Source organism: Dermochelys coriacea, chromosome 8 (assembly GCF_009764565.3).
Source record: "Dermochelys coriacea isolate rDerCor1 chromosome 8, rDerCor1.pri.v4, whole genome shotgun sequence".
NCBI lineage: Eukaryota > Metazoa > Chordata > Testudines > Dermochelyidae > Dermochelys > Dermochelys coriacea.
Window position 1 is genome coordinate 80,067,396 of NC_050075.1, and position 24,069 is coordinate 80,091,464.

General features: G+C 42.2%; 1 protein-coding gene across 1 annotated transcript in view; it reads left to right on the top strand.

The window, feature by feature from the left end:
- Nucleotides 1-16,416, top strand: part of LOC119860117 (uricase-like) — a 31,749-nt gene extending 15,333 nt beyond the window's left edge. Inside the window, exons 3-8 of the mRNA XM_038413377.2 lie at nucleotides 1,089-1,205; nucleotides 2,985-3,063; nucleotides 11,813-11,999; nucleotides 12,616-12,739; nucleotides 13,145-13,228; nucleotides 14,690-16,416. Coding sequence (XP_038269305.1) covers nucleotides 1,089-1,205; nucleotides 2,985-3,063; nucleotides 11,813-11,999; nucleotides 12,616-12,739; nucleotides 13,145-13,228; nucleotides 14,690-14,770 — 672 coding nt within the window. The 3' untranslated portion in view covers nucleotides 14,771-16,416. The remainder of the gene's footprint in view (nucleotides 1-1,088; nucleotides 1,206-2,984; nucleotides 3,064-11,812; nucleotides 12,000-12,615; nucleotides 12,740-13,144; nucleotides 13,229-14,689) is intronic.
- Nucleotides 16,417-24,069: the final 7,653 nt, after the last annotated feature.

Below are 24,069 nucleotides of genomic sequence, written 5' to 3' on the forward strand. Positions count from 1 at the left end.
TCCAAAGCTCACCCAGGTCGAGAAGCTATTTTCCAGGCAAAAGTTGAAGAGTTTGACTGAATGCAAAATTCCTACTCCCTTTCATATGTTTTTCTTGCTTTCTACTTTCCAGTTTGGCACTGAAGTTCCCTTCAAGATTTTGAACTGGATCTTTCCTTTTTCCAGTACTAATTTTTCATACACAATATTGACTTTCTCATGTGGTATTTGGTGCACAAGTGTGGATAATTTGTATTTTATACATGGAAGACATTTTTAGGTTTGGTTGACACCCTTCCCCCCAGTCATGAATCTTTTTTGCATTTGGACCCCTTGGATCTGATACCCCTGAACTTTGGAAAAGTATGAATCCAATTCTGAATCTTAAACTTGGAATTTGGTCCCTCTTCAGTTTTCTGGTGCAGTCTTTTGTTTGACAAAGCCAGCACCGTTCTCACACCTGTCTTCAGGTACCTTTTGTAGTAGGACAGCTGTTCACTCTTTAATAGTAAATAATAATAAATAATAATACCTAGCTCTTATATAGTTCTTTCCATCAGCAGATCTCAAAAAGCTTTACAAAGAAAATAAGTATCATTACCCCAGGTTCAGTGGCTTCAGCTGTTCTTTTAATCTGCTAATTCCATAAAGCCTAATTATACCACACTATGGACCAAATTCTCAGTCTCATTATGAAATCCCGTCTTTACCCTTTAGTGTTCTTCAGTTTTTATTGTTCATTGAGACCACCTACCAGGAATGTTCTGATATTACATTTTCTAAGGATCAGGTACCTGTGGTGGCTTCTCTCAATCCAGTCATTCTACTGTGCCCTCTCCTTTCCTTTGTGTGGGTGATACTATACCTAAGGAAAAAGGGATCTCTGATGAATGTGACTCTCTAGCTCCTATTGTACTTTACAGTGCATGCTGACCAGGTGTTTAGAAAGACAGTCTTTATAAACCCAGAATTGAATGGCATCCCTATCAGCCACATCTATTTTCACTCAGAATATTTACAGTGATCCAGACAAACTGTGCATGTTATATTCTGTATGCCAATATACATTAGATAATTGGTACTCCCTAATGTGTTATTTGTTTTCTTAGATCCAAACTATAGAACAATTTGCCCTGGACATCTGCAATCATTTCCTTTCATCATATTGTCATGTGGTGTACGTCAAGACCTATGTTCAAGAGGTACCATGGCGGCGTCTAGAAAAGGTATATAAAAATACTAGGACCGTCAAACAATTAAAAAAATGAATCATGATTAATTGCACTGTTAAACCATAATGGAATACCATTTATTTAAATGTTTTTGGATGTTTTCTACATTTTCAAATATATTAACTTCAATTACAACACAGAATACAAAGTGTACAGTGCTCACTTTATATTTATTTTTGATTACAAGTATTTGCACTGTAAAAAAAGAAAAGAAATAGTATTTTTCAATTCACCTAATACAAGTACTGAAGTGCAATCTCTTTATAATGAAAGTTGAACTTACAAACATAGAATTATGTTAAAAAACAGCATTAAAAATAAAACAATTAAAATTTTAGAGTCTGCAAGTCCACTCAGTCCTACTTCTTGTTCAGCCAATCGCTCAGACAAACAAGTTTGTTTACATTTGGAGAAGATAATGCTGCCCGCTTCTTGTTTACGTCATCTGAAAGTGAGAACAGGCGTTCTCATGGTACTGTTGTACCTGGTGTCACAAGATATTTAAGTGTCAGATGCGCTAAAGATTCATGTGTCCCGTCATGCTTCAATCACCATTCCAGGGGATATGCGTCCATGCTGATGACAGGTTCTGCTCAATAACAATCCAAAGCAGTGTGGACTGACTCGCGTTCATTTTCATTATCTGAGTCAGATGCCACCAGCAGAAGGTTGATTTTCTTTTTTGGTTGTTCAGGTTCTTTAGTTTCTGCACTGGAGTGTTTCTCTTTTAAGACTTCTGAAACAGTGTTCCACACCTCATCCCTCTCAGATTTTGGAAGGCACTTCAGATTCTTAAACCTTGGGTCGAGTGCTGTAGCTATCTTTAGAAATCTCACATTGGTACCTTCTTTGCGTTTTTGTCAAATCTGCAGTGAAAGAGTTTTAAAAATGAACAACATATACTGGGTCAGAATCCAAAACTGCTGTAACATGAAGTATATGGCAGAATGCAGGTAAAACAGAGCAGGGGACATACAATTCTCCCCCAAGGAATTCAGTCACAAATTCAATTAATGCATTTTTTTTTTAAATGAGCATCATCAGTATGGAAACATGTCCTCTGGAATGGTGGCCAAAGCATGAAGGGGCATAAGAATGTTTAGTATATCTGGCATGTAAATACCTTGCAATGCCGGCTACAAAAGTGCCATGCAAATGCCTGTTCTCACTTTCAGGTGACATTGTAAACAAGAAGCGGGCAACATTATCTCCTACAAATGTAAACAAACTTGTTTGTCTGAGAGATTAGCTGAACAAGAAGTAGGACTGAGTGGATCTGCAGGCTCCGAAGTTTTACATTATTTTGGTTTTGAGTGCAGTTATGTAGCCAAAAAAAAAAATCTACTTTTTATGTTGCACTTTCATGACAAAGAGATTGAACTACACTACTTGTATGAGGTAAATTGAAAAATACTATTTCTTTTATCATTTTTACAGTGCAGATATTTGTAATAAAAAATAATATACACTTTGATTTCAATTGCAACACAGAATACAATATATATAAAAATGTAGAAGAACATCCAAAAAATTTAATACATTTCAATTGGTATTCTATTGTTTAAAAGTGAAATTAAAACTGCGATTAATTGCGATTAATTTTTTTAAACATGATTAATTTTTTTTAGTTAATCACGTGATTTAACTGCAACTAATCGACATCCCTAAAAAATACTAGTGTGTTTTTCTGGATGTTTCTTTCTCAGTTCATTTTTTAAAAGTTATATTACAATGCATCACAGTTTTACTTACAAATGTGTTTTAAATCTGTAGAATGGAATTCCCCATGTCCATTCCTTTATCTGTGTTCCTGAAGGAATTCGCTTTTGTGAAGCTGAACAGTGTCAGAATGGTGAGAAAATAATTGCTAATTTTCCTTCAGCATCATTACTTCTTCCTTAATGTCTCTATTGATTAAAGACAAACACAGATTTAGAGATAGCTTCAGGAGTTAAAGGCTTGGAACATTATCAAAGATTCTCCACACTGCTAAAACAAAGAAAGGGGCACCCTCAAAGTTTTTAAGATGGGTTTGATCCTTTGTCCTTGCTCATAGAATCATGGGTGAGCCGAATCCAGCCTTATATTTGTAGAGTTCTCCTAAACACCTAATAATTACAATTGTTCACAAAGCATTACTATTAAATAAACTCACAGGACTGAACTGGCTTCTGAAAATGCCCTGCTTCAACTAATTCATCATAGTATAGCCTATAGTCTGAATATTAATGTTACTCTAACAGTCAGTACACTCCCAAAGACATAGTATTTTAGTCCAACTGCCTAATTTACAGTAACACTGCAAAACCCCTGGAATATGCTTTGGCTTTGCTTCTAAAAAGATTGAATTTCTGCATTACAAATTAGGCCAAGCTGTTAGAGGACCTCAGCCTAACCTCTAAAATTGCACCCATATCTCTGTGCAAGCAATTTTTCATGTGTAAACACTAAAGTGTGTGTGTGTGCAAATTCTGAACTCCTTGTATAACCAAAACTCCCACTGAGTTCAGTGAGAGTTTTGGAGTGTTCAAGTACTGTAGGATTTAAAGCTGCACCTACATATGTAAACTAGCTTGTTAGATGTCTAGCTACCAATTTGAATCTACAGATTCCACCTCATTGCTCTGACTGCCAACAAGAATGCCAGTTAGATCCAAATTTTGTTTTATGTAACATGAGGATGTAATGCCAGGAACTGGACTGAGATCACTACAGTGTTAAGCACAATGGGACCAGAGTTTCTAGGCACTGCTGAGATGGAAATAGTAACAATAGGCTCCTTAGTACTGAAAAATCATCCGATAGTAACAACTTTTAATTGCTACTGACTGAGGCTGTATTCAAATTCATAATATAGAGATGAAAGGTTCTGTAGCTCATTACCAGTCGTATGACCCTTCAAGTCCCCTTCCTGGTTTACAGGGTTGTTAGAATTGGAAGGCATTTCTATGGGTTATCTAGCATGTCTCCTGGTATCTTGGCACAACTCATTTCCTTTGTGAACAGCAAAAAGCTCTGAAAGGCTCATTCTGAGTGTTTTTTCTAATATTTCTACCAGTAGAACAGGCAGCATCAGACACAAATTTCCAGTGAATTTTGGCCTCAGTTTTCTATAGGTAGAGATGTTATGATACCAAGACATTTAACCAATGCCACATTTTTGGCAGCATGAGCAACTCGGACTTGGGTTTCCACATCCTTTCTTAACTTTTGCAAGGAAATTAAAAAAGAAACCTGAATGAAATTAAAGAGTTTATATAATTTTCTGGAAAAGCTCCTGTTTTTAATACACTGATAGTATCTCATATTTTTCAGTGTCTAAAGACTCATCCCCAAACCTTGTACACCACATGCATAAAAGCTGTGAATGTTTGTGTGAGGGAGCAGTCTGTCCCTTAAGGATCATGGTGCCTACTGGCTCAGTCCATCCCTGTTACGTGGCATTGCCTTTTAAGATTTTGAATGGTCCAATGTATATACAAGGACCTAGGAGACATTGATAGAGCAGAAGCAGTGCCAGGAATAAATGGTGCTTGGGAGGAAATGCCATCATGCTGCTTTTAGGGGTGCAAGAGCCTTGCAGACTGGGTGGGGCAAATCATTTCACACAACCAATTGGGGATGAACTAGGAGAAGGGGACCAGCATAAATTCTGCCTCCTCCCTCATAGTAGGGCAGATAGCAAATGGAGAAGGCTGACCTGCTGAACACACTGAGCCTGAGAACTAATTGGGGGAAAAAAGAGGCCAGCTGATGGAGAACCTGGCTAGGGCTCTACAGCTGGCTAAAGTACAACCCAACCCCAAGGAGGAGAGTGGGAACTCATGTTTAAGGAGAGATGGAGGGACTGGCTACCTAATGTGAGCCAGGGCCTGAATGAGCTCTTCCCCATCATCTATTAATGAACTGGGGGAAAGTACTTCAGAAGCAGATGGCACTTGCATAGACACACCTATTGTGTCTAGGTGATCAGCAGACATACTGGCTTTGCCAAAGTGATCAATTTTGGCTGTTCTGGGTTAAAATTCACTGTAGTCTTGAGTGAAGGGGTAATGCAATGTTATCCTTATTGTACGACTAAAGGGCAGCAGAACTGAATTCAACATGCCTCAGTTGAGGGGGACACCTTTACTTGCACTTTACTCACAAGCAGGAGGTAGTGATGCCAAATCCAAGTGAAAGTGAGCGAGTGATGGGATAACTGGTGGTGGTGCAGACTTTGTTTAAAGAGTCCTAGATACCATTTGATCCTTTCCCTCTGGTGTTTAAAGACAGAGCTGATCAGACTCAAATTATAGTCTTCAGAGTAGCAGCCGTGTTAGTCTGTATTCGCAAAAAGAAAAGGAGTACTTGTGGCACCTTAGAGACTAACAAATTTATTAGAGCATAAGCTTTCGTGAGCTACAGCTCACTTCATCGGAATGCATCCGATGAAGTGAGCTGTAGCTCACGAAAGCTTATGCTCTAATAAATTTGTTAAATTATAGTCTGTGTTTCTGTTCAATGATCACTAGAATTGAAATCCCTGATCAGCTTTGGGGGCTGAGCCTTAGACCGGTGTGGGGATAGTGTTGTAATGAAAGATAGCACAGAGGATGCAGCAGAAGTGAGGTTCCCCACTACACACTGATAAAGAACTGGGCTAAGCAGTGTAACCTCGGAACACTGCATCGCAGCTAGTGGAAGAGGTGCGAGCAGCAAGCAGAAGCAGGAACTGCGGTGTGCAGCAGTAAATGTGGTGGCCATCAGCAGCAGCAATGGTGAGCAGTGGCAGCAGCAGAGGCATTGCTTGACACCCACACCCTTTCTGCAGTGGGAGGTGAATCCTGGGGAATGCACCCCTGAATTTGGGGATGTTACTGATTTTGGACAACCAACCATGAGCCGGGTGCAGCAGAGGGAAAGGGGAGTAGTGTGTTAAAGGGAGAGTTGTCAGAATTTCACAAAGCAAGGTCTGAAACTGAGGCAAAGGACACTGCCCACAATACTGTGGGTTGGGTATTTACATACAGCGTGCATACTTCTGAATCTTTGTTGCTGTTTTTCCCAAATTAATACTACGTTCCTGTTCCTTTTAATAAAAGTTTCCTTTTGTTATACGCAGAAGTAGTGCTTGCGAATGGGGAAGTATTATCTCTTAGCAGAACCCAGGTATGGCGTTTAGTTTTTCCAGATTTCTGGGTGAGTGCTCGAGACAGTTCTGTTTTGTAATGTTAACAGGAACCCCTAGATATTGAACCTGGCCATTGTTGCTGTTGCCTGGCAGAAGGGTTACATTTACTAGCCAGCTCCAAGCAGGAGAGCTGAGGATTCCTGTTTTGAGAAAGTAACCATCTGAGGCACAACCCCAGGTCCTCAAAGGATGCGGGGGTTGGGGGGGCGTTCTTGAACAAGGACAAGATCTGACCAGGACTCTTACATGAACCCAGAGTGGGATGACTTATGGTGAATAGTGAGTAAGTTACAGTCTGTAGAAAGACTTAATAAATTAGATCCCAGGATGGGGGTACATGTTTTGAACCAACCCAAGTTTGTATAATTGATTGAAAGAACCTGAAGGAGTGCTGAGTGCATTGCACCTGCAGGGCCACAAAAGGTCATGCTGAAGGGAACACCCGATGAGAGTTTGCAAACAAAAAGCATGTACCAGAACTCACCAAAATGACTTACCTTCAATTTTCAGTCCTGCTATCATACAGCCCTTTAATAATTTTCTCCGGATTTCCTGCATAGGTGAAGAGTAACATCAGAGATGGATTTCAACCATTTCCTTTTTACTTTCTTGCAAGATAATTGTCTCTATCTTTAATGTTCCTCCTACACAGCTATTAACTAGACTTTGAAATTTACCTCTCAGGCAACCCCTACATTTCACCCTTTCACTCTGCTAGTAAAAAGAGCTCTGTGAGAATTAATATAATCATCATAAGCATATTTCATTATCAACTTATCGAATGTTAACGAGCACAGAGCTACTGTGAGTCAATAAAGGTCTTGGTTAATTTAATTGATTCAATATCTGGCAACTGAAAAGAAAACATAAAAATTATATATACACCAATAGCATAAAATAAGGTATTTTATCTTTTGATAAACATCGCATAGGTCAGTCAGCTCAGTCACCCATTGTAATGAGCTTAAGACAGTGGTCCCTAAACTTTTGAGGATTGCACCCCCCTTATCCCATTAGTGCCCCCCATCCTGACCCCTCTGGAGCCAGGCCAGGGGAGGACCACAGACAGGAGTACGGGGTCTGAGGCTGGGGCCGCAGCAGGGGGTGGGCCTGGGGCCGGGAGTGGGGCCATGGCCAGGGGTGGGGGCAGGAGCAGAGCCACAGCTGGGCTGCGGTGGGGTCTGGCATCCAGGTCTGAGGCCATCCTGGTCTTGGCCCCAGGCCTGGAACAGTGCTGCAGTCAGCGGCTGAGGCTGGTAAAGGGCCGGAATCAGAGCTGCACTAAGGCTTGGGTGGGGAGGGGGGGATGCAGTTGGGGGCAGAACCGGAGGAGAGGTGGAAGTGGGGAGGGACTGGGTGGCGCTCCCTCCCCACCCCTTGTGGGAACTGGTCTGGGCCTGCCGGGTCCCCCCCAACATTCCACCATGCCCCCTAGGGCATGTCTAATCCTTTGGTTTCATATGCCATACAGACGTGATATTGCTATGTATGTGGGGCATGTGTTTTTCCAATGCTTAAAAAAATTAAATACTTCTCAACCGTCACTAGTGATAACTCTCTAGTGTCCTAATAGAAAGATTTGTGACACATCAACTATTCACACACATGAAACAGGTTTGATTGTTACCTGGGACCAAACCAAAAAACTAGCTTCTCTTGCTCAGAAAAATTCTTCATTGCATAGAGAAACAAAAGTTAAATTTTCAGTTATCAGTGTAACCAAAGGATTAGATACATGACATTTCCCAGTGTGATAATCCAAAAGCGCATCTCAAATAAAAAGTCAAGAATTCTTCTGGTTGTTATTCAGAAGAAAACTGTGATCCTCACAATGCTACAGGGAACTGCAGTAGTACATTTTAGATGTAGCGGTCAAAACTGAAAGTACCTACTGTCAACTTGAAGCTGCGGGTACAAAAAACAGTGTCTGCAAGTTATCCAAACTGCAAGAGTTCACAGTGGCTTGCCCCCAAATGTACCACATGCAGAACTCACAAAGAGATAGATGTGAAAGAGTTCCAGTCTATATACAGTAGATTTCCTACAATACTCCCTGTTATTACACAGGAAAAAACTGACCTCATCATTCTCTTAGGCCACATCACTTATGACTCAATTCAGTTCCCACTGAAGGCAATGGGAGTCCTTCCATTGCCTTCAATAAGTGCTGAAACAAATCCTAGCTCTGTCTAAGGGTATGTCTACACTACGAAATTAGGTTGAATTTATAGAAGTCGGTTTTGTAGAAAGCGTTTTTATATAGTTGAGTGTGTGTGTCCCCACACAAATGCTCTAAGTGCATGTAGTCGGTGGACTGTGTCCACAGTACTGAGGCAACAGTCGACTTCCGGAGCTTTGCACTGGGTAGCTATCCCACAGTTCCCGCAGTCTCCACCGCCCATTTGAATTCTGGGCAGAAATCCCAGTGCCTGATGGGGCTAAAACATTGTCGCGGGTGGTTCTGGGTACACATCGTCAGGCCCCCGTTCCCTCCCTCCCTCCATAAAACCAAGGGCAAACAATCGTTTTGCACCTTTTTTCTTGAGTTACCTGTGCAGACGCCATACCACGGCAAGCATGGAGCCCGCTCAGCTAACCGTCACCGTATGTCTCCTGGGTGCTGGCGGACATGGTACTGCATTGCTACACAGCAGCAGTTTATTGCCTTTCGGCAGCAGACAGTGCAGTATGACTGGTAGCTGTCGTCGAGGTAGTCCTGGGTGCTCTTTTAACTGGGCGCCTGGGCAAACATGGGAGTGACTCAGCCAGGTCATTTCCCTTGTTTTGTCTCATGGTGATTGAGTCCTACCGGCAATGCACTGTCTTTTAATTTACAGCCAGCAGAAGACGATGGCCAGTAGTAATACTGCACCGTCTAATGCCGAGCACCCAGGAGGTGATGATGGCTAGCGGTCGTACTGCACAGTCTGCTGCCAGCATGATGTATAAAGATAGATGAAGTGGCTCAAAACAAGAAATAGACCAGATTTGTTTTGTATTCATTTTCTCCTCCCTCCCTCTGTGAAATTGACGGCCTGCTAAACCCAGTTTTGAGTTCTATCCTTGAGGTTTTGAGTTCTATCCTTGAGGCGGCCATTCAGTTTCTCGAAAAGCCACCCCCTTAGTTGATTTTAATTCCCTGTAAGCCAACCCTGTAAACCATGTTGTCAGTCGCTCCTCCTTCCATCAGGGCAACAGCAGACAGTCGTTCCGCGCCTTTTTTCTGTGTAGACGCCATATCACAGCAAGCATGGAGCCCACTCAGATTACTTTGGCAATTAGGAGCACATTAAACACCACACACATTATCCAGCAGTACATGCAGCAGCAGAACCTGGCAAAGCGAAACCTTGCGAGTAGGCAACATCAGTGCTGTGACGAGAGTGATGAGGACATGGACACAGACTTCTCTCAAAGCACGGGCCCTGCCAATGTGGGCATCATGGTGCTAATTGGGCAGGTTCATGCGGTGGAATGCCAATTCTGGGCTAGGGAAACAAGCACAGACTGGTGGGACCGCATAGTGTTGCAGGTCTGGGATGATTCCCAGTGGCTGCGAAAGTTTCGCATGCATAAGGGCACTTTCATGGAACTTTGTAACTTACTTTCCCCTGCCCTGAGGCGCAAGAATACCAAGATGAGAGCAGCCCTCACAGCTGAGAAGCGAGTGGCAATAGCCCTGTGGAAGCTTGCAACGCCAGACAGCTACCAGTCAGTTGGGAATCAATTTGGAGTGGGCAAATCTACTGTGGGGGCTGCTGTGATGCAAGTAGCCAACGCAATCAAAGATCTGCTGATATCAAGGGTAGTGACCCTGGGAAATATGCAGGTCATAGTGGATGGCTTTGCTGCAATGGGATTCCCTAACTGTGGTGGAGCCATAAACGGAACCCATATCCCTATCTTGGCACCGGAGCACCAAGCCAGCGAGTACATAAAACGCAAGGGGTACTTTTCAATAGTGCTGCAAGCACTGGTGGATCACAAGGGACGTTTCACCAACATCAACGTGGGATGGCCAGGAAAGGTACATGACGCTCGCATCTTCAGGAACTCTGGTCTGTTTCAAAAGCTGCAGGAAGGGACTTTCTTCCCAGACCAGAAAATAACTGTTGGGGATGTTGAAATGCCTATAGCTATCCTTGGGGACCCAGCCTACCCCTTAATGCCATGGCTCATGAAGCCATACATAGGCAGCCTGGAGAGTAGTCAGGAGCTGTTCAACTACAGGCTGAGCAAGTGCAGAATGGTGGTAGAATGTGCATTTGGACGTTTAAAAGCATGCTGGTGCAGTTTACTGACTCGGTTAGACCTCAGCGAAACCAATATTCCCACTGTTATTACTGCTTGCTGTGCACTCCACAATATCTGTGAGAGTAAGGGGGAAGACGTTTATGGAGGGGTGGGAGGATGAGGCAAATCGTCTGGCTGCTGGTTATGCACAGCCAGACACCAGGGCGGTTAGAAGGGCACAGGAGGGTGCGGTGCGCATCAGAGAAGCTTTGAAAACCAGTTTCATGACTGGCCAGGCTACGGTGTGAAAGTTCTGTTTGTTTCTCCTTGATGAAATCCCCCGCCCCTTGGTTCACTCTACTTCCCTGTAAGCTAACCATCTTCCCCACCTCCCTTCGATCACCACTTGCAGAGGCAATAATGTCATTGTTGCTTCACATTCATGCATTCTTTATTAATTCATCACACAAATAGGGGGATAATTACCAGGGTAGGCCAGGAGGGATGGTGGAGGAGGGAAGGACAAGGCCACAGAGCACTTTAAAAGTTTAAAACTTATTGAATGCCAGCCTTCTGTTACTTGGGTAATCCTCTGGGGTGGAGTGGCTGGGTAGCCGGAGGCCCCCCCCACTGCATTCTTGGTCATCTGGGTGAGGAGGCTATGGAACTTGGGGAGGAGGGCGGTTGGTTACACAGGGGCTGTAGCGGCAGTCTGTGCTCCTGCTGCCTTTCCTACAGCTCAACCATACACTGAAGCATATTAGTTTGATCCTCCAGCAGTCTCAGCATTGAACCCTGCCTCCTCTCATCACGCTGCCGCCACCTTTCAGCTTCAGCCCTCTCTTCAGCCCGCCACCTCTCCTCCCGGTCATTTTGTGCTTTCCTGCACTCTGACATTGTCTGCCTCCACTCATTCATCTGTGCTCTGTCAGTGTGGGAGGACAGCATGAGCTCAGAGAACATTTCATCGCAAATGCATTTTTTTTGCCTTCTAATCTTCGCTAGCCTCTGGGAAGGAGAAGATCCTGTGATCCTTGAAACACATGCAGTTGGTGGAGGAAAAAAAAAAAAGGAACAGTGGTATTTAAAAAGACACATTTTATAGAACAATGGGTACACTCTTTCACGGTAAACCTTGCTGGTAACATGAATGAATAGGAACTGATCTTTTCCCTCTAATATTTTTGGATCACAGGTTGTCCACTTGTTAACTCTGGAATTAAAGAGCTGAAACTTAAGAAAACAACACAGTCTGGATTTCAAGGCTTCCACAAGGACAAATACACCACAATTGCTGAACGGACTGACAGGGTTTTAAGTGCAGAACTATTCTGCAAGTGGTCCTATGGCGAGTGTAAAGATATTGACTTTGACTGCATATGGTACGTACTGAATTGAATCATGTGTTCTGGCAAATGTATTATCCTAGACTCCCTTCAAAAAAACAAACAAACCAACCCTCCACATGAAGTAGGGACAGCGCAGACTGTGCCCTAAAAGCAACCCCAGCTTGTTTTTTCTTACCATTAAAACTACCTTATTTATATTCTCTAGGCCTGATTTTCAGTTGCTGAGCACCCACAGCTCCCATTGACTTCAGCTGAAGTTATGAGCGTTCAGTACTTCTGGAAATAAGGGTCTGAGTGCTAGATTGCCAGGTGGTGTAAACTGGTGTAGCTCCGATTCAGAGTTCTGCTGATTTACACCAGTTGATGATCTGGACTGGGTAGTTCATATTTGAACACAGCACACTTCGGCAAAATAAGCTAAATAGCTTAAATAAAATGCTGATTTGCAATATTACGGGGTTAGGGGGATTGGAGTGGGAGGCGGAATTGGTAAGGAGAGGGCTTAGTACAAACCCTGTGTTATATTGTTGCTAGAAAGAGACAGAGGAAATGAAAATAAAATATTACAGATAAAAGTCAAGCATAATGGCAATTAATAAAATGTTTCATCAGTAATTTTAGAACTTTACTTTCATACAATATTTTTAAGCAACACTGTTCATGAGTGTGTCCTTGAGGCATTTTCTGGGCCACCTGACTGTGGGAAATACTCACCTTCTCACCAGAAGACTGTCAACAATATTCAGATGCTCACCCTGGCAAGAGTTCCACAGGTATCTTTTTCACCATTTAATATTTAGCTCATAATGAAAATACAGTTGTGGGATCCTCTGAGAAGTTGAGGCTAAGCCCATTTGTCTAGATAACCCAAGTAAAATATGAAACTGTCTGAAGAGGCAGCTGGCTGTTTTGAAAAAATGAGAATGGAGAGAAAATGCAGAACACTTCCTGTGAAGATAATGGGAGTGAAGGGAACTCAGCACTTCACAGGAGCAGACTCAGAAATGAAAGGGAAGAATGCTACAGAATAACATTCAAGTGTTTCTAAAATGGGTCCATATTATCCTCTTTGCTCTCCTTCCTTTTGTGACCTTTCAATTGTTTAAATACTTTATCAGATTGTCATGCTGGAAAGTATGGTGACAAACTGTGACAGTTTCAGATTTTTATCGTTTCAGATACAGGAGATTGAAGTCACCTTGAACAACATTTATTATGATGTCATAGACCTGAAGAAATTTGAATTGACCAATGACAAGGAGGTGAGGGAACTTTTAAAATATTAAATGCATGGGGTCATCTAAAAACCCAGCCCACTAGAGATGTGTTTCCTTTGCACTGCTCTGGTGGTGCAAATTGGCCACAAAAGGTGGTTTAACCGGGTTCCTATGGATTCCCTCTTGTGATGTAGGGCCAGTGTGTTGAGGTTGTGGTGAAGGAAAGGGGATGTGGTCAGACCCCTGCTGTCCTCCAGAAATCCCCAGCTGCTAGAACAGCCTCTTGCTGTTTGGCTGCAGCTGGATACAATTTAGATCTGGGCCCAACTCTGGGATGGGAGGGGGACAAGGGTGGAAGCTGTACAGCATTTGTCTCCCTCCCCATCAGCTGCTCAGAGTGGTGCCCAGGTCTGGCTGAGGAGCTGGCCTGATGAAGTTACACTAGTATAAACCCGGTATAAGTGAGAGGAAAATCAGGGTATTTGATTTTATGATTGCCACTTTTAACAGATGAATTAGTCTTCCCCTATTCTCTGTTTTCTTTCCCCTGGATCTGGGTCCCCTTCCCTCACTACTCTTATCCTGGCCCCTTTTAAATAGCCAGTATAGGTCTGCTCCTGCTCCCATTTAAGTTCATAGCAAAAATCCCATTGACTTCAGTAAGGGCAGGAATGTTCCCTGTGGGCTTGATCTTTTGAGGTGTTGAGTGCCCTCAGGTTCTACGGAATATTGGTTTTAGTTCAATGATACCGCTGATGGGTACTCCAACTGGAGAAGAGCTACTCATGTATGATTGCTCTCTATAAATATATCAGAGGGATAAATACTGGAGAGGGAGAGGAATTATTTAAGCTCAGTACCAATGTGGACACAAGAACAAATGGATATAAACTGGTCATTGGAAGTGTAGACTTGAAATTAGATGAAGGTTTCTAACCATCAGAGGAGTGAAGTTTTGGAATAGCCTTCCAAGGGAAGCAGTGGGGGCAAAAAGATCGATCTGGCTTTAAGATTAAACTTGATAAATTTACAGAGGAGATGGTATGATAGGATAAAATGATTTGGTAATTATTTGATCTTTAAATATTCATGGTAAATAGGCCTGATGGGATGTTAGACGGGGTGGGATCTGAGTTACTACAGAAAATTCTTTCCTGGGTATCTGGCTGGTGAATCTTGCCCATATGCTCAGGGTTTAGCTGATCGCCATATTTGGGGTCGGGAAGGAATTTTCCTCCAGGGCAGATTGGAAGAGGTGCTGGAGGTTTTTCACCTTCCTCTGTAGCATGGGGCACGGGTCACTTGCTGGAGGATTCTCTGCTCCTTGAAGTCTTTAAACCACGATTTGAGGACTTCAGTAGCTCAGACATAGGTGAGGGGTTTTTTGCAGGAGTGGGTGGGTGAGATTCTGTGGTCTGCGTTGTGTAAGAGGTCGGACTAGATGATCATAATGGTCCCTTCTGACCTTACTATCTATGAATCTATGTATATGTCATTTATGTTCAGGTTCTGATTCCAGTGGACATTCCCTATGCTTCTTATACATGCACTCTCGGTAGGAAGAAGTGCTTAAGAGAGCAAGCCTAAAATGCAAGAGATGAGCAGCAAGTCAATTGGATGGATGTTTTGACAAGGGACCAACTGAACATATGGGATCCATTCACACATACAGGACACACTTACCATGTGGTTTTCTTTTCAGAATGTATCCATTCCATTCATTGATCTAACTTTTCCCGCTACAAATTACAGAGATTGGGATTTTGAAAGGAGCCTAAGGAATTCAGCTATCCAAACCCCAACAAATCTCAATAGGATTTTTGCACCTAATTCTCTTGGGTTCCTTTGGAAATCCCAGCCAGAAACATTAAAATCAGTTCATTAGAAGACAATTATTTTTAGGCTTATTATGAAAGTTCCAGTTAATTAGTTAATGTCTGTAATGTGCTTTGCACATTTAAAATCCTAAATCGGTTCTATAAATTATTTATTAATGGTCATGCATTAATTCAGTCTTCATATTAACACTAAAATTTATAAAATTATATCTTCTTTACAATATTAATAGTACAGATGTTGACTAATTTCCATTTAAGGGTTCTAGTTAGATGGCTGCTGCATTATTGCTCCTCAAACAACCAGTTATGGGGATTATGCAGCTATATAATGTTAATCATTGAAATGCTTAAGGTATTTCTTTGAGATTATTTAGGTCTTGTTCTTTAATTTAACAATACTATCATGACTTCTGAGCAGGCAGAGTCAACCAAAGAAGTGAGCTATGACTTTTTGGGGAGAAAAATGGGTAGGCAAATTCCACTTTATTTACAACTCATTTAAAATGTTTAAGTACTCCAGGACACAGCTTTGAGCACAGATATTAAATAGCAAAATCAGCACATCTTACTCCTATGTGTTCACAACCTGCAGCTAACACATCCACAATATAGAACCTGCTCAAATCCCACCAGCTTGAAACTGCTGCCTTTAGTTTCCAAGGGCAGGATTTTAAAAGCTACTAAGTGACATAGGAGCTTAAATCCAATGTGACTTGTGCCCAAATCACTTGGGCACTTTTGAAAATCGCACCCCAAAATGCTTTGGGCATTAAAATCCTCACTCAATATATTTAGACTTATTTTGCCCTACTGGATCTGATCACGTGCTTTGGGTAGCACTAAAAATTAGGGAACACATCCTGAATAGGAATTTAGGAAACCGAGGTTGCTTGTAACATAGGAGCATCTCTCCCTCTCTTTTGCACAAAAGGATTCATCTGCTTGTGTTAAACGCTGCATAAAATTGGAAGGCAGCTACTGCTCATCAAAATGTGACATCTTCTTAACGACAATAGAACAACTTATATCAAGGGTTGGATTTGTTCCAGATGTGCTTTTATTTGCCTGAACTGATGACTAGTTGACCCAACTAATTGGTCTGTAGTTCTTTTAACTCTGTGCTGAACATTACTTCCTTCCTTGTGTGAAGTTTATTGTATTACATTTGAGGGTCTCATCTCTTTTCTATTTCTGCTGCATTATTATTTAGATGACTACATGGTCTTGTAGATTATCTATACATCTTTTAATAGAAAAATAAAAAGCAAAGTTTAAAAGAAAACTGCTTCTTGGCTATTATATTGAATTGGGAAGAGCCCATATCGATTTCATTAAAATGAATATATACCAGATAACATTACTAATATTAATTTCAGATCAGTCCCCCCAAAAATGTTCCACCTCTTCCATTTAAACTAAAAAAAAGGATTCCCCTGAACATTGCATTATCCACTCTTCCTTGGTTAAGCAGGTAGTTTATTGTGTGTGGACAGCCTGCTCATTGTGGTTTGACAAACTTAATGGAAGCAATAACACAGAAAGAAGACAACAAAACCCTATTCAGACTTCCCATTGGTTCTGAACACACATCATTGCTCATGCCAGGCAGTCTCTCTAGAGCGCTGTAGCTGTGTAGGCATTTCAGCCCAGCTTTGAAAAGGTATTTAAACAGTGCTCGCTTGCAATTGCAATGCCTAAGAGCTGGATTTTTAAAGGTATTTAGGTGCCTAGCTTTCATGGATTTCAATAAAAATTAGGCCCCTAAATATCTTTAAAAATCTATGTCTAGGTGACTTAGATGGCTAAGTCCCATTTTCAAAAGTGACGAGGGACTTGGGAGCATAAGTCTCATTAAAAGTCAAACTAGGATTTAGCCATCTAAATCACTTAGACTTTGCAACACTGAGCAGAGCAACACCTGAAAACCGTTACAAATCTGGCATGTGTGCATGACTCTTAGGCAGGCAATAGACTGATGAGTAGAAAAGTGCCAAACATCCAACAAGAACTCATGCGAGAAGAGGTGTTAGACCTGAGGTCCTGAACAAACTCCAATCTGGATCATTACTTTCTAAGTACACAGACTCCCTGAAGTTTTATCTGGCAGAAAAATTCTTCCTCCCCAGTCCTAAAGGGCTGCGGAGTTGACTGCACAGGTTCACTCAGAGTTGGCTGTATTTTTGTGGTGATGAAATGGCTTCAATATGTATGTGGCCTGATGTCAACAGGTGTTTCACCTGAGTAAAGCGCACAGGAGCAATCCCATAGTTTTGTAACACTTTTTGAAACCTTTGAGATGAAAGGCACAATGTAAGGTAATGTAATCATTACCATTAAAAACAGGTGCTCCCTGCTGCCCATTACAAAAACATGTGGATGTGGAGTCTTTCACCAAAATGCCCTCCAAAATAATTTCCTTGGCTGCATATGTATTGGAACTAAGGATGCTGGGGGTGCTGCTGCATTCCCTGGCTTGAAGTGGTTTCCATCATACACAGTGGTTAGAGTTTGGTTCAATGGCTCTCAGTACCCCCACTGTACAAATTGTTCCAGCACCCCTGCAAATTGGCTGGGGCTTGGACCTTGCATCGTTGGTTCATCCTCCCACATAGTTCACCAGTGGCTTATGAATAGGTCCCTACCAAATTCATGGTCCGTTTTGGTCAATTTCACAGTCATAGGATTTTAAAAATCATAAATTTCATGATTTCAGCTATTTAAATCTGAAATTTCACAGTGTTGTTATTTTAGGGGTCCTGACCCAAAAAAAGTTATGGGGGGGTCACAAGGTTATTGTAGTGGGGGGTTGTGGTACTGCTATCCTTACTTCTGCACTGCTGCTGGAGGTGGTGCTGCCTTCAGAGCTGGGTAGCTGAAGAGTGACGGCTGCTGGCCAGGAGCCCAGCTCTGAAGGCAGATCCGCCACCGGACGCAGCACAGAAGTAAGGATGACATGGTATGGTATTGCTACCCTTACTTCTGCACTGCTGCCTGCAGAACTGGGCCCTCAGTCAGCAGCTGCCACCCTCTGGCGCCCAGCTCTGAAGGCAGCAACGCAGAAGTAAGGGTGGCATGGTATGGTGTTTTCACCCTTAATTCTGTGCTGCTGCTGGTGGGGCACTGCCTTCAGAGCTGACCAGCCAGCCAACAGCCATTGCTCTCCAGCCACCCAGCTCTGAAGGCAGCACAGAAGTAAGGGTGGCAATACTGTGACACCCCTACAGCTCCCTTTTGGGTCAGGAACCCAATTTGAGAATGGTAAAAGCACACAAAAGACCAGATTTCACGGTCTGGGATGCATTTTTCATGGCCGGGAATTTGGTAGGGACCTCCCTGTGGAGGCTTGCAGACTAGACTCCATAACCTACAATTAAAACTGAAGTGGTAGTCTCAGATATGCACATAAGTTCCTATCATTTTGATTTCCATTCCTATACCAGCCAACATTTGGTCAATCCTGGTAGCTGGCCAGAAAGGTTTCACTACAGTCCCCATCAACCATTGATTAAGCTCCAAATGCAACCAATTTTATATAAGACATGTGCAAAGACATCATTAAATAGGCTAAGAACGTAGAGATGAAATTCCATTTTCAAAGTCAGTACAATTACTCTCTATAAATTAACCTTACCACAGTGCAGAATTGTATATTGTGCATAGCTAAGTATGATACGAAGAAAATTTTCTAAAATAATATAAAATCTCTTATCTTTAAATATACCGGGCAAGTCTATTGCAGCTGCTTCAATCTTTAAAGAAAAAACCCAGTTCACTTCCACCCTCCTTTTTATTTTTGGACATTAGAATACCACTTCCACATGAAGCCAAATAAAAGTAAAATCGAAGCAATATCGGGTCCTCATATTTTTTTTCTAAATGCTAGAAACATAATCCTAAAATGAAGTGAACTGCTCTGAGATTTTCAATTACCAATAAAACGGTTGACTGTAAATATCAGTAAGAAGATTTGTTAAGATAAACTATCTGCTGTTTGGGGCACATCAAATAACCAGCCAGCTCTCTCATGGGAAGTAGATAACTGTATACAAGAGGAAAATTGTTAGTTGTATCTAGCTATAGGAGTAAAAATATATACAGAACTCAGTAATAATCAGAATGTGAACTGTATCTGTGCATCTCAGAATGAACACCTCGCAGTTCAAAACATGCCTAGAAAGGAAGGAAAATCATTCTCTCTTTCAGTTGGGCACTAACTTATGTGAAACAGGCAAGTGGTGGTATTAGGAAGGACTTTTATGTGTAGGATTCCCACAGCTTCGCAAAATTCTCCTTGCCTGCTCACATGGGGTGAGGTTGCTGTTTGGTGTTTTTGTTGTTTGGACAGCTGAGTAAATCTCATTATTTTTACCTTTATTATCAATCATCATAGCAAAGGGTGAGTAAGTAGATTTTGAGACAGGGCTGGTACATTTTTAAGACAATTTTGGGAGGCTGAGTTTATATTGGACAAGATTGTGGTTTGCCTTATGCACCTGTGTAAGGGAGGGGAAGAAAGGCCCTTTTACTCCCCTTTATAGGCTGCCTCCATCATGGGTCACAGCACAGAGAAGGGAGTAGACTCCAGAAGGCCACTTCTTCCCTTCCCCTGTAGGCAGATGGTGAGAGGGAAGGCAGGGGTGGGCAAGTGGGTGACATGTTAACTCCGACCACCCCCAAAGCATAGGCTGGAATGGAAGAGGTCATAATCTGGTACTAGTCTAGACGTAAAGCCAAGGAAGGAATTGTGATGTCATAAACCCCATCTACTCCAGATCAGGGGCAGTGCAACTATATTGCAAGCAAAGGTGAGCCTGCAGCTGGCCTGGAGGTTAACTAATCCAGGCTGTGGTGGACCAGGGACAAGTTCCTAAGTCAAGGACCTCTCATGGAGAACATGCTGTCAGCAGCTTCCGTTCTTTAATAATGAGGGAGCTCCATCTCAAGTGCCTCTGTTGATCTCAAATGCAGGAGGATAGCATGGGGAGGGAGGTGATCTCTCACCAGGTAACCAGCTCCCAAACCATTTAGGGCCTTATAGGTTAAAGTAAACAAGGATTCCATTTGGAAGCTCGTTGGCAGCCAGAGGACGGGTATAATTCAATGGCAAAAAAATAGGTTAACAGAGTTAAGATTGTTTGGTGTTCTGTCATCCCATAAGTTGAGCAAAACTCAAATTTCTGAAAACCAGGAAATGCACAGTTTGGGCTGATCATGCATCCTTAACTCTGCCCTCTTTCAGCAATGCCTGAGTACACCCCATTCACACACATATCTTACTCTGCCAACTCCATAGTTGCTGAAATGTACAAGCTCCTTTTACAACCCATTCACTCTCATCCACAGGAATCCATCTTACATTTTAAGAGACAAAAAGAACGAGGGAAAGGTTTCCAACTTCCCTCTGCTTCACCACCATCATATGTTCTTGATGTAAAACACCACTTCCTAAGCTCAGCATTGACAACCTCCAGAGATCAAAAATCACATTATGTCCCACTGCTGGTTGCCTTTTTAAATTGTGGGGCAATAGTTTTCTACCATGAATCTAAATTTCAGTCAATATTTGTGTGGTATACTATACAGCATCTATCTACATATACACACAGAGTATGTAGTGTACATACACCCCCCTCTCCTCAAGATTAAATGGTCTAAGTGTGTCTGTAACTACAGAGAGGTGAATAGTCCATTTGACAGTATCTTCCTGTACGTTACATCAGTTACATTTTGGTGAGGGGAAAAGGAGGGGTGGTTAGCTGAAAAACATCTGGCTTTGGCTTCCTCTTTCAAAACACGCCCAATCTGTTGTTAAATAGATTTTTTTCAGAGGCACTAACAAGAATTTAACAAAATAAACACAAAATGGACTGTTGTGTAAAAACTGATAGCACAAAAAACTCCAACGCTAACAGTAAGAGACAAACACCATAAAAACCCATGGACAGTAGCAAACTTGTTTCTATACTGTATATTCTCCCGCCAAATCATCTTCCATGCTTTCCATTAGGCTCCGGCTTGTATGAGATAGTTAGCAGCGCTTATGAAAAGAGGAACAGAAATTAAACGCATCTGGTTTTGAATCCAAGTCATTTCAGCTGGCCCTTGAAAGGCCTGACAAAGACAAGGGTTATTTTCTCACTAAACATGGCAAGGACAACTGCAAAGCAATTTTGAACAGGCCAACATCATTGCATTGTGGACATTTTCACCTCACACTTTGGAGTGAACACTTAATTTTAGTAACAAACCTGCATGAGTCTTTTTATATGTGTAGAACAGAATTACATTAATCACTGATTTATATAGATATAAATCATGATTAATGTAATTATATATCATCGCTGGCTATCCCTTGATAAGAGGATCATGTCTGCTGGGGGGAAAATGTCATTGATGAGACTTAAGATGGCTGAGGAGTCCAATCTGTGCTCCACAAGTTTTTCCACATATGTGATAGAAGGTTGCTTGGAGAGAGCACAACTTCTGGCTGGGATGCTGTACACTTTCCTTTCTCCTCTGCCATTTCTCAGCCTCTTGAGCAAGGCGATTCTCTTCAAAACGGTCTGAGGCTTGATGTATTATGCAATGCCACTGCAGTTTATGGTCAGCCAGCTCTTCCCAATTTGTGGGGTCAATGCTTCCCGTCTTAAGATATACTTTCAGGGTGTCCTTGTAGCGTCTCCTCTCTCCCCGGTGGGGCCTCTTACCATGACTAAGTTGAAAAAAGAAGACTTGCTTCAGAAGACGAATATCAGCAATCCGTACACAATGCCCAGCCCAGCGAAGTTGATGTTTCATAATCTTTGCCTCAACACTGATGATGTTAGCTGCAGAGAGCACGCTGCCATTGGTGCAACAATCTTCCCATCTGATACGGAGAATCTTGGTAAGGTAGTGCTGGTGGCACTGGTCTAGATGCTTAAGATGGCTTTGGTATGTCACCCATGTCTCACACACATAAAGAGTGGTGATATCTGCTGCATTATAGACCAAGATCTTAGTTTCCATCAGCAGATCTCTGTAAAAAAAAACACAACGAAGCAACTTTCTGAAGAATGCGGTGGCACAAGGGATCCTGTGTTCCATTTCCACATCAAGACTGGCTCTCTGGGAGAGGTGGCTACCAAGACAAGGGAAATGTTCAATGTTTTGCAGGAGTTCATCAGCAATGATGATTTATGGGAGAAGGAGGGCACCTTGTGCTGGGGCAGGCTTGTGGAGCACCCTACTATTCCCAATGTTGAGGGAAAGTCCTAGGCTATGATTGGTGCCTAAGAAAAGATCTAGGGTGGATTGCAAGTGATCCTTGGTGTGTGTCAGGATAGCACAGTCATCAGCATACTGAAGTTTGGTAACAGTAGTCCTGGTTACCTTAGTTTTAGAATGAAGATGCCGTAGGTTGAAGAGCTGGCCACAGTCATGAATAAGAATCAAGATCACAGCAAGACAGATGGAAAAAAGGGTTGGGGCAACAACACAGCCCTGCTTGACATCAGTACGGATGGTGAATGGGTCCATCTCCTATCCATTACAGAGGATAGTGGCAGTCATCCCATCATGAAGTAGCCTGAGAATGTGAATGAACTTCAATGGACAACCAAACCTAAACAGCACCTTCCATAACTCTTCATGACTGATGGAATCAAAGGCCCTAGTTAGGTCAATAAATGCAATAAACAATGGCTGGTGTTGTTTTCTTTCTCTGTGAGCAAGGATCTTCCTGGCAATGGAGAGGAAGGCAATGTCTTGGTAATTCCCATACATTGACTTGTCCCCTTTCTTAAAAATGGTCATAATATTGGCATTCTTCAGGTTGGGTAGAATTTCCTCATTAACCCAAATTCTAAGAAGAAGTTGATGAAGTCTTTGCACAAATGCTATTCCATCAGCTTTGAAGACCTCCACAGGGATGCCATCTGGGCCTGGCACCTTGTTATTTCTAGTCTGAGTGACGGCACGCTAAACTTCCTCAGAAGATGGGGGATCAGTAAGAGTTTCTATTACTGGGTATTGAGAAATGGTCTCGATGGTGGGAGCTGAGATTTCAGATTCACAGTTCAGTAGAGTCTCAAAGTGCTCCTTCTAATGCTCCTAGAGGGCTACATTGCCCGTAAGAAGGGTGGAGCTGTCGTGAGATTGCAGAGGGGTTGTGCTGCTTGAGCTTGGCCTGTAGATGGCTTTCCTTGCTTGAAAAAAGCTTCTCATGTCATGTTCATCAGCAAAGCTCTGGATCTCCATGGCCTTTGCTTGCCAGCACTGATTCTTGATGTCATGCAGCCTCTTTTGAACTACAGCTTTAAGCCGATAAGTCTCTTGTTTTTGCTCATTAGAGGGTTCATTTTGCTAAGTGCAAAATGTGCTTCTCTTCTGATGAATAAGTGCTAGGATTTCCTGGTTGTTCTCATCAAACCAATCCTGATGGCCATGAGTGGAGTATCCAATTGCTTCAGCACATGTAATTATAATCAATGATTAATTAATCCATTTAGGATACAGTATTACATTTGCTATTCTATTAATGATTCTCAACAGACAAATCTAGTTTACAACATCTTAAGCACATTCTGTAAATTAGTAAATGATCCAGAAAGTAGCATCACAAAACACAAATCAAAAAGACTTAGGGCCCAGCCTAACATGAACTCATGGAAATATTAGTGCACAGTTGTCCATTATGGCAGTTTTTATTCTTTCTTACAAAGCATCGGACAATGGCTGTTGTCAGACACAGGATATTGGACTAGGTCAAAAAGAAAAGGAGTACTTGTGGCACCTTAGAGACTAACAAATTTATTTGAGCATAAGCTTTTGTGAGCTACAGCTCACTTCATAAAGCTTATGCTCAAATAAATTTGTTAGTCTCTAAGATGCCACAAGTACTCCTTTTCTTTTTGCGAATACAGACCTACACGGCTGCTACTCTGAAACCTGTCATTGGACTAGGTCAGTGGTTTTCATCCTTTTTTCATTTATGGACCCTTAAAATTTTTTTCAAATGGAGGTGCGGACTCCTTTGGAAAATCTTAGGCATAGTCTATGGACCCCCAG